Source organism: Teleopsis dalmanni, chromosome 1 (assembly GCF_002237135.1).
Source record: "Teleopsis dalmanni isolate 2A chromosome 1, ASM223713v2, whole genome shotgun sequence".
Taxonomy (NCBI): Eukaryota; Metazoa; Arthropoda; class Insecta; order Diptera; family Diopsidae; genus Teleopsis; species Teleopsis dalmanni.
Genome location: NC_051846.1, coordinates 164,568,197 through 164,587,789, shown reverse-complemented (window position 1 = coordinate 164,587,789; position 19,593 = coordinate 164,568,197). Strand labels below are relative to the sequence as shown.

General features: G+C 31.6%; 2 protein-coding genes across 2 annotated transcripts in view; both read left to right on the top strand.

Moving 5' to 3' along the window:
* The first annotated feature begins 1,140 nt into the window (after positions 1–1,140).
* LOC119666629 lies at positions 1,141–6,374 on the top strand. Its single transcript, XM_038075910.1, has 4 exons — positions 1,141–1,790; positions 1,860–2,581; positions 2,717–4,842; positions 4,887–6,374. Exons 1-4 carry the CDS (start codon positions 1,141–1,143, stop codon positions 6,372–6,374), a joined length of 4,986 nt encoding a protein of 1,661 aa, XP_037931838.1.
* A 3,848-nt stretch (positions 6,375–10,222) lies between these two features.
* The window catches only part of LOC119666628, a 21,840-nt gene continuing 12,469 nt past the window's right edge, over positions 10,223–19,593 (top strand). Inside the window, exons 1-9 of the mRNA XM_038075908.1 lie at positions 10,223–10,345; positions 10,403–10,618; positions 10,714–10,905; positions 14,397–14,591; positions 15,914–15,983; positions 16,060–16,192; positions 16,399–16,650; positions 18,957–19,407; positions 19,499–19,591. Of these exons, the coding sequence (XP_037931836.1) occupies positions 10,405–10,618; positions 10,714–10,905; positions 14,397–14,591; positions 15,914–15,983; positions 16,060–16,192; positions 16,399–16,650; positions 18,957–19,407; positions 19,499–19,591 (1,600 nt within the window). The 5' untranslated portion in view covers positions 10,223–10,345; positions 10,403–10,404. The remainder of the gene's footprint in view (positions 10,346–10,402; positions 10,619–10,713; positions 10,906–14,396; positions 14,592–15,913; positions 15,984–16,059; positions 16,193–16,398; positions 16,651–18,956; positions 19,408–19,498; positions 19,592–19,593) is intronic.

Sequence of the window (19,593 nt, the reverse complement as noted above, 5' to 3'; positions counted from 1 at the left end):
ACTAAAGTAATAGTAAAAATACAAAATTGACAAACTGATGTGATACTCTGCATAATATGCATTTTCATTATAGCCCGACAGAGCCAATTTAGACGAGTCTGTGACACTCTACACAACATGGGCCTAAGTGTGAAAAATTCAACTAATAATCAAAAAAAAAATACAAAATGCTTAAAAAGTGTTGAGAGATGTTCACAAGAAGGTCTGATAGTGAAATGTAAAAAAAAATTCTGAGAAAGTGTAGTAATTGTATTACCATTTACACCTATAATAATATTATATAAATTAAAAATTGATAAATATCTTAAACTAATTGAAAAAGTCATTTTTAAGATATATACTAATTATTATTTGTTTCTACATTTTTTTTAATTAGACTTTTCTTATACTGGATTCACACTAGAGTTTTGTTTGTAATTTTAGCTGTCAAAAACTTTCATTTTGCATTGAAGGCAACAACAATTGACAGCTAAAATTACAAACATGATATCTAAAATTACAAACAAAACTCCGTGTGAATACAGTATTAAATAACTTGTATTTCGATTGATATTGAAATTCAATCTTCTCCCTCTTATTAATTTGTTAATTTCAAGAATCAGAGGATCATTCGGTGAAATATTTATGTTTAATTCTGAAACAACTTATTTTTATAGACATAGATAGATAATGATATTAGTTATTTTGAACAGTTGACTTCCTTAGGTAGAAAAGAATTGCTTATTTGCACATAAAAGTTCAATTAATTGATTTCTGAAAATTACACATAAAAATATAATTAAAATATTAAACATTTTTTAACACTAATGTGTCAATATAAAGAGTTATGGCAAGAAGATATGAATAATGTTGTTTAGAATTAAGATTTATTGTATCATGGCCTTTAATTTATTTGTCATTTTTGTATTGTGTCGTCGCCTTTAAGCACACGCGAAAAGGCGACATGTGTTTTTGAGAAATAATAAAGCAGTCGTGAATAAAAGTTATCAGTAAACTAACTGAATAAAACATTGGTGCCGAAACCCGGGATAGTGATCCATAAACGGGATAGTGATCCATAAAAGGGATAGTGATCCATAAAAGGGATAGTGATCCAGAAAAGGGATAGTGATCCAGAAAAAAAAAAAATATAATTGCAAAATGTTAGACTCAGAAATTCACGAACTCAGCGACGGGGAGCAAGGAGGCGTGCAGAAAGGGTCTAAGAAAATGGCGGAATTGAAGGCGTTGAGAGGCAGCACCAAAGGCAACATCACTCGCATAAAATCAATGATTTTGAAAAAAGGGTCAAGTTTGTCAACAGAAGAACTTAACTGCAGGCTTAGTTTGACAGAAAATTACTTCAAACAGTTTCTGAGTGTGCAAGCAGATATCGATAAACTAAACCAAGGTGCAGATACTTCTTCAAGCGAAGCAATTACAGCAGAAGTTGAAGATGCATTTGTGGCCACGAAAGCAAAAATAATGAGTTTACTAAAAAAAAGAAAGCTATCACTGGTAGATGTCAATGCAACGAATACAACATCGTTATTGCCGGGCCCAAGAAGTCATCGGGAAGTAAAATTACCGAAATTTGAAGGGAAGTATAGCGAATTTCCGAAATTTATAGCCTTGTTTAATAAATTAATCAACCAGGATGAAATGCTTGATGACTGTGAACGATTTTTGATACTTAAAGAGCACTTGGGCTCTAAGCCGCTGGCAGCTATTGACGATTTTGATGTCACAGAGGACAATTACCCCAAAGCACTCGATCGATTGAAGGAATGCTTCGATAAAAAGGCGTTGATGTTCGAGGAACATATTACAGCCCTCTTTGCTGTCCCAAAATTAACAAAACCATCTGCAGTTCATTTAAGAAATGTATTAAATGCAGCGAATGCACATTTGAATGCAATGCTATCATTAGGTGATTACAAAGATATAGCGAATGCCATGTTAATTCATTTGGTGATGGAAAGAGTGGACGAAGATTCGCAGGTCAAATGGGAAGAATCAGTGGATTACAGGAAGCTGTCAACTTGGAATGAATGTTCAGCAGTTTTGACGAGGCGATGTGAGAACCTTGAGGCAAGGGAACATAAAGTTAATCAAGTGAATTCAAAGGCTGTAAACTATCAAAAAGAGTATAGAAATAACCGCAACTACTCAACCTCTCTTGCAGTTACAAAACCTTTATGTGAAGTCTGCAATGGCAGTGGCCACGAGATTGCAGATTGTAGCAAGTTTATAAAGCTTTCTTTAAAAGAACGCTTTTTCGTAGCACGGAGAATAAAGGTATGTTTTACATGTTTAAAAAGGGGACACCTTCAAAAAGAATGCTCTGCTGTTAAATGCTCGAAATGTAATTTATCTCATCATCAACTTTTACATAAAGATTATATCTTGGAGCCAAATGAACAAAGATGCAAAAATGGGCCATCTACGTCAACACAGGAGACAGCTCAGTCATCAGTTATGAACGTAATGACTGAAAACGAGGTTTTTTTGGCAACAGCAGTAGTAATGGTAGCGGACAAGTTTGGCAAATATCACCAAATGCGAGCCATATTAGATTCTGGCTCTCAAGTAAATTTGATGTGTGAGAAAGTTGCTCAAAAACTGTTATTAAAAAAAACGTCTTGTAAATTAGATGCTAGCTGTGTTGGAGACGTTGTAACTAGCTTTAAAACAAAAACTGTGGCTACCATCAAATCAAAAATAAATGAATTCGAAGTCAGTCTGCAATTTTATGTTTTACCGAAAATAACAAGCTCCAAACCTAATCGTTATGTCGATGTTGCGGACTGGAATTTACCAAAAAATATTCAAATGGCTGATCCAATGTTCAATAAGCCAGCGCGTATAGATATTTTAATTGGTGCGGAAATTTTCTTCGATTTGTTGTCGATTGGACGAATTTATCTTAATGAAAGGTTGCCAACCCTACAGAAATCCATACTAGGGTGGATAGTTGCAGGCAAAGCAGAAGAATGTTTAGCGCCTAGTCATAAAATAAATAATATGCTGGTCAATCACAACCATAATGAGAATGAAAACTTGAGTCAATTGGTTGAAAAATTCTGGAAAATAGAACAGATTTCAACTAAATCAAATTTTTTAACCGAAGAAGAAGAGGAATGCGAGAAAATTTTCCGTGAATCAATTCGTAGAGATACATCTGGCCGATTTATTACGAAAATTCCATTTAAAACAACAGTAAGTGATTTGGGTGGTTCCTATAATGCTGCCAAACGACGGTTGCTGTCACTAGAGCGTAGGTTGAGTAGAGATCGCTCTACACGAGACGCTTACAACGCATTTATGGATGAGTACCTCTCTTTAGGTCACATGACGATCGTTGAAGAAGCTGATATGGATAAGATAAAATATTTTGCACCGCATCAGTATGTGCTACGACCAGATTCTACGAGTACGAAACTTCGAGTTGTGTTCGATTGTAGCTGTAAAACTGACAGTGGCTTGTCATTAAATGAGGTAATGATGAAAGGACCACTGGTTCAAGATGACCTGTTATCTATAATACTGCGATTTAGATGTTACAAATATGCAATTACGGCAGATGTAACAAAAATGTATCGCCAAGCATGGGTGACTGATGATGATGCGAATTATCAAACGATTTTGTGGAGGTCTTCCTCAGATGAAAACATAAAGGCCTATCGCTTGCGAACCATTACTTATGGTACAACATCTGCCCCCTATTTAGCTACAAGATGCTTAAAACAGTTAAGTGAAGATTATATCGATAAATATCCGATTGGATCGAGAAAGGTGTTATCTGATTTTTATATGGATGATTTGATCAGTGGATCAAATGATGAAGATGAAATTTTTGAAATATATAATCAAGTATCAGCAATAATGAACTCAGCAAAATTTAAGTTAAGGAAGTGGTTTTCAAATAGTGAAAAATTTCTTAATTTCGTGCCTGAAGCTGATAAAGAAAAGACTCTTCGGATGAATGATGAGGAAATAATAAAAACTCTTGGTATCATCTGGGCTCCAGTGGGAGATACGTTTCGATACGTTTGGCCAGATTTTGATAGTTCGAAAGCGGTGACAAAAAGAATAGTGTTGTCGGAACTATCTAAGTTGTTTGATCCCCTTGGGCTTATTAACCCATTAATCGTAAAGGCGAAGATTTTCATGCAAGATTTGTGGATATTGAAGGCTAATTGGGATGAATCCCTACCAATGAATTTACATAGTCAATGGATAGAATTCCGCGAAAATCTAAAAGACGTCAAGAAAATAAGTGTGCCTCGATTTGTTTTGGCAGAAAAACGAGTTGCTAGAGTTGAAATGCATGGATTTGCTGATGCATCAAAAAGAGCTTTCGGGTGTTGTATTTATATTCGCTCAATATGTGTGGACAACGACGTTACAATGCAGTTGTGGAGTGCTAAATCCAGAGTAGCGCCATTAAAAACTTTATCTTTACCAAAATTGGAACTTTTGGCTGCGGAATTGCTGTCGAAACTAGTGACAAAAACCAAATCCAATTTTCCAATTTCTATTGACGCGACCTATTTATGGGTGGATTCCGAAATTGTGCTAGATTGGCTGAGCGAGCACCCATCAAATTGGAATACATTTGTTGCCAACCGGGTATCATTGATTCAAGAGCAGACAAAAACGTTTATTTGGCGGCATGTTCCTTCAAAGTCTAACCCAGCGGATATAATATCAAGAGGTGCGTATGTAGATGAACTATCTAATTCTATTTGGTTTGCAGGTCCTTCTTTCTTGAAGAGAGATTGTTGTGAGTGGCCACCAAATAAGTCTAGAAAGAATACTAATGCTGACCAAGAAAGGAGTCGTAATAGTACGATAATGACTGTTAATAATTTAAAAAAAAAATACCTTATGAGGCATGCTCTGAGGATAACTCGAAATCTTCTTTTGTGACGTGGGTTGAAACCTTCAGCGATTTTGAAAAATTACAAAGAATTTTTGCCAATCTTCTTGGCTTTCGAAGAAGCGTTAAGTCTATGACTGAAAGATTAGATGAAGCACTAGTGCGTATATTCTACTGTGTGCAACAACATTATTTCAAAGAAGAAATTGAGCTGCTATTGAAGAATAGAGAATTGCCAGCAAACAGTAAATATAAAAATCTGAGCATTTTTGTAGAAGATACTTATGGTGTTCCGCTACTACGTGTTGGTGGGAGATTAGCGAAGGCTGCATTACCATATGATGCTAAACATCAAATTTTGTTACCGAATAACTCAGAAATAGTTTGCAGTTTTGTACGATTTCTTCATTTCAAATATTTGCATGCTGGTACGCAAGCGCTTATGGCTATAGTTAGGCAGCGATTTTGGATATTTCATGCTAGAGGAGTAATACGCAAAATTACTGGTAGTTGTCTACAATGCTTTAGATGCCATCCAAAATTGAGTAATCAGATTATGGGCGATTTACCCTCTTCTAGAGTCACCGTAGCGAGGCCGTTCACTGTGACTGGAGTGGACTTTTGCGGCCCTATTACAACAACGTATCTACTTCGTGGGTACAGAACAACAAAAAGCTATATTGCTGTTTTTATTTGTTTTGCCACAAAAGCTGTGCATATGGAGGTGGTCTCTGATTTGACTGCAAAGGCTTTCCTGGCTTCATTAAAAAGATTTGTAGCTCGACGCGGCTTATGCTTAAAATTATTTTGCGACAATGCCACTAATTTTGTGGGTACTCGTAAAGAGCTCGAGGAAATGAAATGCAAGTTTTTTGATCAACAAGTACAGGGCAAGATTTCAAAATATTGTACTGCCAATAGTATTGAATTTCATCATATACCACCCAGATCCCCCCACTTTGGTGGACTATGGGAAGCGGCTGTAAAATCAGCAAAATATCATTTGGCTAGAATATTGGGTCAATCGCATCTTACATTTGAAGAGCTGGCAACAGTGGTTACGGAAGTAGAGGCAGTTTTAAATTCAAGACCTTTGACAACCTTGTCTAACGACCCAAATGATGAAAGCGTTCTTACACCGGCACATTTCTTAACAGGTGGTCCGTTGGTTGGAACTGTGGAACCTACTGTGGATAGCGAAGAATGGTCTCATAAAGATAGATGGCTACGAATTTCGGCCATACAACAACATTTTTGGAGAAGGTGGTCGGCGGAGTATCTTCATGAACTTCAACAGAAAGTCAAATGGACTAAGAAGCAGAAGAACCTTAATGAAGGTGATATGGTGTTAGTTGCAGAAGAAAATTTGCCTTCTAAGCAATGGCTTATTGGGAGAGTGCTGAAAGTGACAAGAGATGCTAAAGGTTGGGTTCGAGTTGCTGATGTAAAAACAAAGAATGGAGAGGTTCGCCGAGCAATCCATAAATTGGCACCTATTCCATCTGAATGTTGATGTCTGCTGGAGCCATCAAAGGCGGCGATATGTTTAGAATTAAGATTTATTGTATCATGGCCTTTAATTTATTTGTCATTTTTGTATTGTGTCGTCGCCTTTAAGCACACGCGAAAAGGCGACATGTGTTTTTGAGAAATAATAAAGCAGTCGTGAATAAAAGTTATCAGTAAACTAACTGAATAAAACAAATGTATTAAAATTATATATTATAGATCTATTCACGTACTCTATGCATATTACCCGTACATTTTTAACAATTTTAATACACAACATATGTGTATACACGTGAATGGACTTTACAATATAATAATGTAAATATATGTGGTTCTTAAAGCAAAGTAGTTGGGCTGTATGCTTAACCCTCTAATGGACAATGAGCAAAAAATCACTATATTACTCCACAGTCACTTTGCAGTTAGTTGTATCAAAAAATATTTATTCAAACTTTTTCTTTTTTTTTGCTATTAGTATGTCTCAAGGTCTGATGAAAGAAGATGCACATATTCGTACTTCTTCGGAATAGAGCTATAAAGTCAAGACGTATATTCCTAACAATATATTTCTTCTGGATCTCAAAGCCGGACATTCACTGAGAAACTGTTTTATGCAGTGAGGATTATGAGGAATGCGTAGTTGCTCTGCTTGGGTTACTATATACCAGTGACGACTGCTCTAAGGTGCGGAGGTGTGCGGTGAACACCCTAACATAATTTGCAAAATGTTAAATAACATAGGTACATAAATTTATTAAGTATCTTCACATCAAGAATTATTATTATTTATTACATTTCCATATATATATATTTTTAAAGTTTTAGCAAAAACAATTAAATATAATTGTCTATGAAAACTCAATCAATTTACTTCTGTTAGCCGCTATACTTGTTAGTTGTGCTCATATATTTGCAGCTCAAATCACAGAAAATTTCTATTATATTTCGTCTCTCCCCTTTGTGTGCAAAGAAGTTGACCACACATTCATACGTTGCATATGAACAAAATAATGTGTGTGTGCTCCCGTTCGTAATATCAGAAATAGAGATTTATATAGTGGGAATTGTATGAGAGTAATTTTCTGTTCTCTTCGAATATCAACTGCATGCATGATCCAACATGATGATTTGCCAAAGTAGTTGCGTGAGCGGCTGAAGTTTGCAGCTCATCTCAGCATACATTTCTATCACATTTCGTCTCTCCCCTTTTAACAGTAGCACCCACGAATTTCTGTTCTTACTGTGCGGAGTACATGTGCGCACATTTGTACGTTGCAAGTGAGTTTGATTTTGTTTGATCACTGGATAAACATGTATGGTTCTGAGTTAAAACTCTTTTGTTTGAAAAAAGTTGGTTTGATGTTACAAGTATATGAAAAGTTTTGTTTTTGATATAATATTAAATTTATATATAAATTATTAATTTAATTTGTTTAATATGTTATTTTGTTAATGAATTGTTAATATAATATTACGAATATATTGTTGCCTAACATAATATAGTTATTATTAATAAAACATCTCATATATTTTAATATAAGTGGTACATGTAAAAACAACATTATAGAAGGGCCGCACACCCTTCCAGATAGGGCACGCGTCGTCACTGCTATATACCAATAACCAGAAAGAACTGGTTATTGGATCCGCTCTTAATTTCCACAGATAATAGAAATCTTTTCAATTATTCATCCATGGTAACGAATTTATAATAGAACAAGAAAGGATAAAAACTTAAAGTTATTAAAGTAATTGTGGCATTAAAGTAAAGTAAGAAAAACAAGGTTCTTGAAGATTCTCGAATACTAATAGAATTTCAAAATCAAAAATGCAGACATTATAAGTATTACATTTAGTCTACAATGTGTTCGAGGTTGTTTAATAATATATTTTGATGAGTGTTTGATGAGATTGGAAAAAAATTCTCTACTATTAGTTCTTCCAGCTTAGTGCAACGGTTAATTGGTGTCTCTACTACTAAAAACTCGATAGCTTAAACGAAATAGTCAAGGTAAACCGACTAGAATTGACCAACAGAAAAGAGCTTGTGTTTCATCATGACAATGCCAGACCACAAACATCTCTAATGACTCGGAATAAATTAATTGAACTTGGTTGAGAAGTTTTGAGACCTCCAATGTATAGCCTTCACTTTACACCGTCTGACTACTATTGGCTTCGGTGTCCGCAAAACTCTCCAAATGGTGAAAAATTAGTCGACTGCAGAGCCGCTGAAAATCATTTGTTCAAGTTTTCTGACGGTAAACCACAGAAGTTCTATACCGATGGAATTGTGCAACTACCCGAAGAGTGGCAGAAGGTATAAATATTAATTTCCAATAAATATTGTGTAGTATTTGATTAAAATTAATTTTTAATACAGAAAATTTTGTGGTATACAAAAATATGTCGAATACTTTTTATATCACTCGAATAATAGCTTGTTTTTAAATGGTGGTGACTCACATGATATAAAGCCATTGGTCTATGTCTTTTTAAATTTGATATCTGCGTCTTTAGACAATTAAAACCTATCAAGCGAAACCCAACAAGGCTTTTAAGCTTGGATTTTATTACAACAAATAAATGATTATATTCATCAAATTTTATATAGAAATGGATAAATTGCAGTTCTTTCTTGCAGATTTTATAGTCTTTTGATTGTATAAACACAGAGAAGCAATGTTTTACATGTGTAAGTTAAGTGGTTCTAAAGTTTTTAAAGAAAGAAATATTTTATATGCCTCAGAAGCTGTACTTTGATACTAAAATTTAGATTTGTGATAGATATCTGTTGTCCATTACTGGTTCAGAATGTATTCAGAAGCAAAGCAGTATTCTATTTAATATGATTAAGCGAATATAGGTGCATTTCAAAATGATTAAATTACGTTTGGATGATATTATCTTCATGAAATAATGGTAGATTAGGTTAGGTTAGGTTATACTGGTGATCCCCAGTGGATCCACTTAGGCCTATTGGCCCATTGTGATGCCGTATATATATAATGAAAACCTCAGGGTTTAAAACCACCTAGAACCTATTGCAAAGCATAAAATGATATTTAAAGTCAGATCCTGTAATTGGTCCAGGTCCTCAAGGAAGGGGGCTCCTAAAGTACTAATTCGCCGACGTGCATGAGCTGGGCAAAAACACAAAAGATGAGATGCGCTCTCATCGTCCTCCCCACAGCTACGACAGATTTGATTGAAAGGAAGAGCTAGTCTTCTAGCATGGTTCCCTAGTTTACAGTGTCCTGTAGTCAACCCTACCAGAAGACCAATGTCTTTGCGGGACATCTCAATTAGAGTTTTCGATTTCCTTTTATCGAAAAGTGGCCAGATTGCATACAGCTGTCTACATATCGTTGAGTCTTCCCATCTTTTGTTAGAAATAATGATATCTAAGCTATATTTTTGAGTATACGTGAAAGTATATTAATCGATTTGGGCGCTATGCAATCTTGATTAGTCTGAATATGTAGTTCGGTTTATTGGTTTATGTCCAACTTATTAAGTACATTCTTACAAAATTTGCATTTGATCTTTTATTTAGCATTGTTTTAAAGTCTTATAAATAAAGTAAAAATTTTAATATTAGTTTTTGTAATACACAAGATTTTTTTTCTTAATATATTAATATTTAAATATTTTTCAATTACTCTAATTAGATTTGGTTTTGGATTTGTAAAAAATTTAAGACACCATAAAAATTTATTCAACTTAATAAATACTTAATATTAATTAATTTCATAAAAATTATTAATATTTTTACATAATATAAAAGATATTTGAGTTCAAAAATATTTTCAGTTGCGCTTTTATTGTCGAAGTGAAAAGAACTCAATCGCGGATAAAACTGAAAAAAGTGTTTGTTAAAATATTAGTAAAAAAATTATTTGATATAAAATTATTAAATAGTAAAGCGTGACCCACACTTTAATTACCTATGAGTGGAAGTGATTTGCTTACAAAGTATCTAAATTAAAATTATTAAAACAAATATTTTAAGTGGCTTTTTTCCAAAAATAGAAATGTTATTTGAAAGCGTAGAAGACTCATCGAATAAAGAGAGCGATGCCTTCTTATTTCGGGGCTTGTTGTTATTTTCGATTACTTCGCTACTGTCCCTGATCGTCTGGAAGCAGCGCAAATGTTGGCAATTAATATGGCAATTAAATGGTTGGAGAGGTGTAGTGACACAACCACTACATTGGATATACTTATTGTTCAATATGGATCCAAAAAGTACGTTTCAAATAAACAGTTTCATTGTAATCACGTCCTAAACATTAAAAGGAAAATTGTAAACAATTTGTGATTAAATGAGTTCTGCGTTTCAGGGATTTTGGAAACATTGCAGTACACACGTTTAAATTATAAATGTCCATTAGCTGTTTTAATCGGTACGAGAGTTTTTCTCTATGTTGACGATCCTGCTACTATGGAGGCTGTTATGACATCACAGGAATGTTTGGATAAAACTTTTATGCAAAATGGATTTTTCTCTCATAATGGATTGTTACATGCGAAAGGTATGAGTTTGTATTTAATTAGTTATTATTTTATTTATATTTCCTACGGAGAGAAATAAGAATAGAAGAAAATAAGAGTATAAAAAAAAATTCTATAAAAAAATTCAAGATGATATTCATATCTTCTTTCCTTCTTAGTATTGATTTAAAAAATTCTGATGGTGTAAATATTATGTGAAACGCGTATTATTATATTCTATTAGTTAATAGCCAAAACTATGGGGGTAATATCACAGGAACCTTTTACAAAGTTTTCTGGATGTTATTAATAATCTGCTGGTTTAGTTCAAGCCTACGAATATGTTGCGTCAAGGGCCTAGCCAACTAATATCTTGTGTAAAATATTATGTTTAAGATATTTTATTCTAAGAAATCAAATTACAGTTTTTTTTTTTACGGAAATAAGTACTGACAAACTTGACAAATAGACAACGATATATTTATGTTTATTTTATTTTACTTACCACAGTTCAAGTCTGACTGTTAATAAATCAGATTATTTATTATATCAGATCATTTTTCAAAATGATAAACAACCTAGTAGTTACATTTTTAGAATGTATAATTTTAATGATTTTATTTAAATTTCAAGTTACTCTTATTTCCAAAGTCCGTTCCGCATATGTACAGTATATATTGATATATATCTGGTCAATATTCTCCTCATCAGACTATGTGCGTTAGGTGCACTCTTCGATTTATCTTAATAACCAATGTTATGTAAAATCATTTTTAAAAGCTTTATACAATCAGAATTAATTTTTGATAATTATATATGTATCTTTATTTCATCATTTTCAAACAGTGCAAGTCAAGCGGTAAACTAAAATAATATATGTTGCCTTCAATAAGTAGTTCATATTTATCGCACATTTGCTTTTGTGGTATATTAACAACATAGGTATATAGATTCCGAGGTATGCTGGAATCCAAGGTAATGCAGTAGCAGACAAACTATTCTATGTTAGAAGCGGTCTTTAAAATTTATAATATATGACGTAAATCTGATGATGTAGAGATCTACAACTACATATATTTTAGGTTAAAAAGATCACGGAAATAAAAACAAAATATGTATTTTATATGAACCTGCCTTATAAAAGTTAAATATTCTAATATTCTGCGAAGTAGGGAGCTACCGAAACCAAACGAGAATTTTCCAGACAAACAAGTGAATATCCCGTTTGGTAGCAACCATGCGTTCGAACAATATCGCATGATTGCTCCGTTAATGAAACTAAGCACAGGGTCGGATTTGGGGTACGTGGGTGTTAACTTATATAAAGAGAGTACGAAATACCTCTGCGAACATAATTTACTCAGACGCTTTTCCGAATATATTTGTGTGTAGCTTGAAAAGAATACGAGTACAGCTGAATTTAGTTATGTAAAATGTAAGGGCCTTCGTCAAAGTTAATTAGTTTTACTTTTATAAAAACTTAAAAATATAAATTTAAGAAATTTTATCACGTCCAAACATTAATAGTATAAATTGAATAGTCGATTAAACTGATGCGTGTTGTATTGAAGCCGGTTATAAATATTATTACAAAATTAGAATATTTTCAATATAATTTAAAATTTTTTTTTAATAAATATATAGCTTTCGAAAATACTAGAAATACTAACTATCAAAGAATGGAAGGAAAAATAATTACATATTGAAACTATATTACTAATTATACTGTATAACAATATTAAAAAAATTATAAATGGATAAATATTTTATAAAAAATAGAATGTAGAATTGTTTATTTAATGAAAATTTACATACATATATGCCATGTCACGTAGTATAGATTTTACACGACAATATAAAACATATCTTATGGATTTATACTTTGTTGGATCTATTGCAATAGGAAAACAAAAACAAGTTATTAAATTATTCGATTATTTACTATATACTTAAGTCTTCGAATTTAGTTTTCTAAGAAAAAGAAAAGAAATAGAATTAACATTGTTCATATGAAAGCGGTAAAGTTTATTTATATATCTCTTAATATATCATTAAAAATAGCAGTAGTAATAACTACTTTATTCATCTATTCAAATGTCTAACATAATTTCATTGCATGAACTCATATTATATCGCATGGAAATATATATGCATGCTACGATCTTGTATCAAAATATACAAATCATAATATACAAATCATAATAACTATTTTAGGAAGCAATGTAGTTATATTAAGTTCCTGAACAATTGCTCTCAGACTAAGGTACGGTGCGAGGCATTCACATTTTCACAAGCTATGGAAGACACTTTTAAGGTCCCTTTGCGCCAATAAGCAAAATTGTAATGAATGATGATGATGAACTTATCTATTGAATTTGCTAGTACCATTGCACGTCAAGCTCTGAGATGAAATGCTTAGTCGTCGACCTTTGGAGCGCCGGTTAAAACTTGGAGAAGAACAATTGAAGAAAAACTAAAAGAAGCGAACTATTCCTGGAGTGACATATACCGTTAATCAATTAACCGAATAAGATATAAAAAGATGTCTACATCATAATTTTGTTATAAACCATGTCTACAGTCTTAGTGAGAAATAATGCTTATGCTCCTAAATAGTGCTATTCCAAAACTCTTACTGTATTTTAAATATTCAGTTATGTGTATATATAAAATACTAAGTTTGTTATGATTGTGCGTTAGAGCAAATATCGTTCATTAATATTTTCGGTTGAAAACGTTTTATTTCTTACATAGTAAATATATTTTATTTGGGTAATAAAGACAAACACGAAGAAACCATTCAGTTGAAAATGATGTACTTTATATATTATTTTTATTATTTTATATATATTGATCTAGACCCTAGATCAGTAAATAAAGCATAAACTGAAATTGATATAAAAATGAAATAATTGTAAGAACATTATGAGCATATGGTTTTTGTTGTGGGAATAAATCTAATGTAGATGTACTTATGTAATTAAAAAATATCTAATAGTACTTTAATAGTAATAGTACTTTAACAAGATATATAGTACTATATTACTTATAACTAAACTTATTACAATGTTGAACCTCAAGAACCTTTGCAATTTTTAAGTAAATGTATATTTTAAACCAACGGCTCTTCTTTTTCATAGTTAATTAAACATTTTAATTTAAAAATTAAAATGTTTTTACAGTGTGAACAATATATATTGCTCAGCTGTCATATTTTTTAAATTTGGCGCCTTTTGATTACTATTAATTTCTGTCTTCACAAAATTTTGTGGACGGTGAAACGTTTGCTTCAAATGAGAAGGTATGAATCAGCGTGGAATCATGATATTATCATATATTGTATATATGATATTGTTCTCTACATATATTGAATAATATATAATGTTCAATAAAAACAGATGCCTTACCTATATTAACACGAACTGGACAATATCGTCCTTGAGTACATTTTTACTCTGAAAATTTTTTTTGAAAGTTTAAATAGTTTAAAATCTTCATTAATGATATTTTTTTAATACACATTCCTTTAAAGGTCAGGAATGGAAAGTGCGTCGGAAGCAGCTTAATCCCGCATTCAGTCACACAGTACTGGCAAGTTTTGTTGACATTTATAACACAGTTGGAAATCAGATGATAAAGAAATTCACTCAAGAATTACTAGGTGATGCAGTCGGATTTAAGGATATGGAGGATTTGTTAAGTAGAGCAGTATTGGAGATTTCATGCCGTAAGTCATTTAATGCAATATATCGTATTTTTATTTACATTTTATTTGATAATAAATATAGAATTGTATTATATTATTTCATTTTACGGGAATATGAACTCTGTAAAAGTTCTTAAAAAATTTATTTAATTTTAGAATAATATGAAAAAGGTATATATAACATAAATATATTTTTGTTATGTCTCTGTAAAAATTGATATAAAATAATGTGATAAATAATTTGTTACAATGACATCTTCCTAGTTTCATTTATAGTTAGCCTAAAATCCTATTATTATTGTTAAGTGATGTAGCACTGCGATTGTCGGGTCTGTTGGGCCCCCTTCTAGGTTTATAGTAGGTTTCTAAGCCCTGTTGTGTCAATAAAAAGTAGTATAGAACCTAATTTACAGAGTTTAAGATCCTAATCATCCAATAAATATTATTTATAATATTATTCATATTATTCATAATAGTAATCGATCACAAATATATAGTTTATTAGAGATACGTAAGATTCACTGTGTCTATTAGATGTAATTATTTCACCCAGCAAATCCGACCTTTATCAATTTATGGAATTTTTGTTGTGGGAGTTCTAAAATTAATATGAATAAATGCTTAATTTGTTTATATGACCAAGAAAAATTTATTTAAATATATTGCTTCTTTTTTTCATGGCCTTATTTCTTAATTATTTCCAATATTTTCTTATCGAAATAATTTTTAATTCTTTTTATTTTTTTTCATGCTGTATTTTTGGGCCTTAGGTGGAATACAATCGGAAATACAGTCGGGTATTGTGCGCTATTAAGTTTGTACCTATTCTGTGGTCGTTAAACATGGAATAGGTGCACGTGCTTAACCCTCACGGAAATTAATTTAAAATTGCAAAATTAATAGACATTACCAAAGTCTCCAGTTTGTTGGTTTATTAGTGCCTTTTACTAAGCTTGGTTTTAATACCTAATCAGATTATATGTTCAGAATCCTTTCATCGATCAACTACAGCATTGCTTAATTTTGCGAGTAATTTTATTACTCATTGATTAGAACTATTCATACACTTGCTTATCTCTGCTGACAAAGGAAATAGCTATTAATATATACACCTGTATATTCTTACTGCATATACTCAGGAATTTACAACTTCTATAGAAAAATTCTATCACCCAAGAGTATTCTAATATACCAGTATACTACGAAGTAAAAAAATTATTTTTTTCCTACTTAAAATTAAATTAATATGTAAAATACCTCATAAAAGAAAATGTCATAGAAAACGTAATGTCTTTGTATCTTGAAGCTTTTACCTTTAATATACATTCAAATTTATTACTTAGAAACGACAATGGGAACTGCAACTAATTTTACAACACAGGATACCGAAGACATTGCCTTATCATACAAAAAGTAAGTAATACACACACACACACACACACAAGAGAATATGTAATAGCTTCCTAATGATATTTACTATTGACCTAAGGCTTATGGATATATCTGCAATTAAAGTCGTGAAACCATGGTATCAGAATGATACCGTCTTCCGTTGGCTGGATAACAAAAACTATGAAATCGGTGTGGAATGCAACAAGTTGGTGGAAAACTTTGTGAGCAACGTAAGTTGAAATTATGTGGGTTTCTATATGAAGTATGTATGTAGGTATAAGTATGTATGAATGTACGTATATATGTATGTACATAGATATATTGTATCTATGAAAAAAACTGAAAAAAAGTGCAAATATGTATTTTGCTTTGAGTGCTTGAAGTGCTTGATGTTGTGTGTCTACTTGGTGTCGTAATGAAATTCAAAATTCATTAGATTGTGCAACGTAAACACGCTGAGTGGAAACAGAAAATGCAGTCAAATAACGCAAATAGGACATCATCTGGTGACGAAGGTGTCAAATATAGTGGAATGGATGGTGGAGATGATGCTGAATTTGATGCTACTGCCATGAATAATATGGTTGGGAAAAAACGCATTTTCATTGAGCAAATATTTCACTTAGAACAACTTGGCGAATTAACGCTCCGGGATATAATGAACGAATCCCATTCAATGATGTTGGTGGTAAGTGAAAGACAAATTTGGCAAATTTGTGATTTATGTATGTAGCAAGATTCCAATTAATTGACATATGATGTAGAATCATTGTAATTTGAAACGATTTAGTGGTAATTGATTTAAGAAAATATATTTAAGAACATAAACAGGGATATTTTTTTTGCAATCGGAATGGGTTTTCACCTCATCAGCTCTGTTTTGACTGAAATTTAGTTGCTGAGCTTTGTTCGGCTGCTTATGTTATTTATAAAGAGCTTAATTAATTATCTTTGCAACAAAAAAATAAATATGTTCTCTAAATAGTGTCTACTATTTAGAGAACCTGAGATATGGGCAAAAGTTTAGTTCTTGAATTTGGGATATTAATTTAACTCTATTATCTTATTTGGTTGGCTTTTCTTCATCGAAGTCTTCAGATTCATCTAGCTTCAGCAGTTTCTCATTCGTAAGCTGTTCTCTGTCATTTCTTAAAAGTTGACTGACATCATACCCAATGTAAACAGCAAAACGAGCTTCTACCACTGCTTTAACAATATTATCATTTATATTCTGACAACGCATTCTGACTATAAAGACTTACTAATTTCCTACGCGATTGATTTATGTTTACTATGGCATCTTTAATGTTGTGGCTTTTACAGAAACCTTTTTGGCAGTTAGGCTGTACGTAACGTAAGAATTGAAGCGAACTTAAGCCAAACTTAAGATATGCATAATCAATTATACCTGTGTATTTAATAGAAGCGAAATAAACAAAGTTCTCAGCTTTTATTTATTTCATTCTTGTCAAATAAACAGTTGTGGATGGTTGTGCATTTCGCTTTGATTTAAGTTCTTACGGAACGTACTGTCTAATTGAGTCTTAAGTCATAATTAAAAAAAATAAAATAAAGGTGAATATTATATAATAAAAAAATATAATCAAAAAAATATCATGAAAAAAATATAATACAAGAAATAATAAAAAAGAAATATAATTAAATAAGATAAATGATAAAACATTATAAAATAATTGATGGAAATTCATTTCTTTAAAAATTTGATAAGATATAGGCATAGGTATTGTTAACATAAAAAATGAAATCACAAAAAAATTGATGAGAAATGGAAGATCATCAGAAGTCAGTTTTTGTGAATATCTGTTTAGCTCATTAAATAATTATCCATATATGACCCATATTTTTCACTATGAAGTTCCTAAAAATAATTATTGTTGAATAAATAAATTTTCAATGCTGTTGCTGTGTACCGACTTATCTTTAGCTTTAATGTGGACACAGGTTTTAGACCTCATTGCTGGAGTAGAACCCTTTTCTTAAACAATCTTTTGTGATTTGTGAGCAGGTATTAATTAGTGTGGGACAAATCTGTTAAATATAATTAATAAAAAAGTTATTTGTGGTGTAATTCAATTTGGTCACCGTAATCAACGACTTTTTATATAGTAAAATGTATATTCTCATTAGTTTTTCCTCAAATGTATGAATAAAGCTATATGTTATAGTTTTTACTTTTTAATATACAGAAGTCATAACTTTATGGGGAAAAATTTGCATTCAGACATTCTTGATCGACTTTTAACTAATCAGTTAAATTTCATTTTGATTTCAGTGTATACTGTTGAATCTAGGGCGATGTATTATTATATATCGACTCGACATACTATGTTTACTTAAAAAGCTCCAGATCATTTTGGAATAATTAATACGTTGCAAACGTGCTATACTCTTCAAAAAAATCTACTGGAGCTTCGAATGTCTGTACAAATTATTGCTTGTAGGTATATTGCTCTAATCTCTTTTAAATGTTATGAGAATTTCTATACTTTACTTTCCGGTTCGTATTCATTTTAATGTTTATTCAGCAGTATCTTGGGGTCTGGAATTATTTTTGTTTGCATGACTACGGTTCAGTCCAGTATACTTTGTTAAAATAGTTAATTTATATATTTATATATATAAATTAATTTATATATATATATAAATATATATATAATTATATTCTTTAGTGTTGGTATGGTATTAATAGGTTAGCATTGTATACTTTCTTATTAAAAGTGCTTAATTAACACGCATATGAATCTACAAATATGGTTTATATAGGATCCAATACCAGTTGCGTGATGTCACAAACATTTTGATAAACTTAATATATCTTTTATTTACAAACAGTAGCAAAATGGTATAACGTGATTTTAATTAAACAATTTAATTTAATTTTTTATAAAAATTTAAAGTAATCAAAGTGTTTCTGTATGATGAAAAAACAGAAAATTAAAATATTCATTAAATATTTTAACATTTTTTTCGCAGTCATTTGAGACAGTTTCAAACGGATTAATGATTCTGCTGATGTGTTTGGCAATCCATTTGGATTATCAGAAAAAATTACGTGAAGAAATCAATGAAACTTATCCTGATGGAAATATTGCAGATATTACAATAACGCAATTGCAGCAATTGAAATATCTGGATATGGTTGTGCATGAATCATTGCGGCTCTTGACAACGGTTCCCATGAATATGCGGAATGTAAGTTCTGACTTTAAGATGCATTTGCCTGCTAAAGACAACAGGGGTGCAATAACAGCGCTGGTACCAAAGAATACATTGGTTGTATTAGACGTTTTCAATATGCAACGTGACGAAGCCCATTGGGGACCGAATGCAAAAAAATTTGATCCTGAACACTTTGCCGAATCAAAGTCGGAACGGCATCCTTACGCTTTTATACCTTTCTCCAAAGGTACACGTAGTTGTATTGGTAAGTACTTAAAATCTCAAATGAACAAAAAAATAAACAATATCTTAAATAATTTAATTTTTTCTCTTTTTTTTATTCAATTGTGATTCAGGTTGGCGTTACAGTTTGTTACTGACGAAGATTTTTCTTGTGAAATTAATTTCTTCTTTCGAATTCCAATGCCCAGGAACAAAACTTGAAGATTTA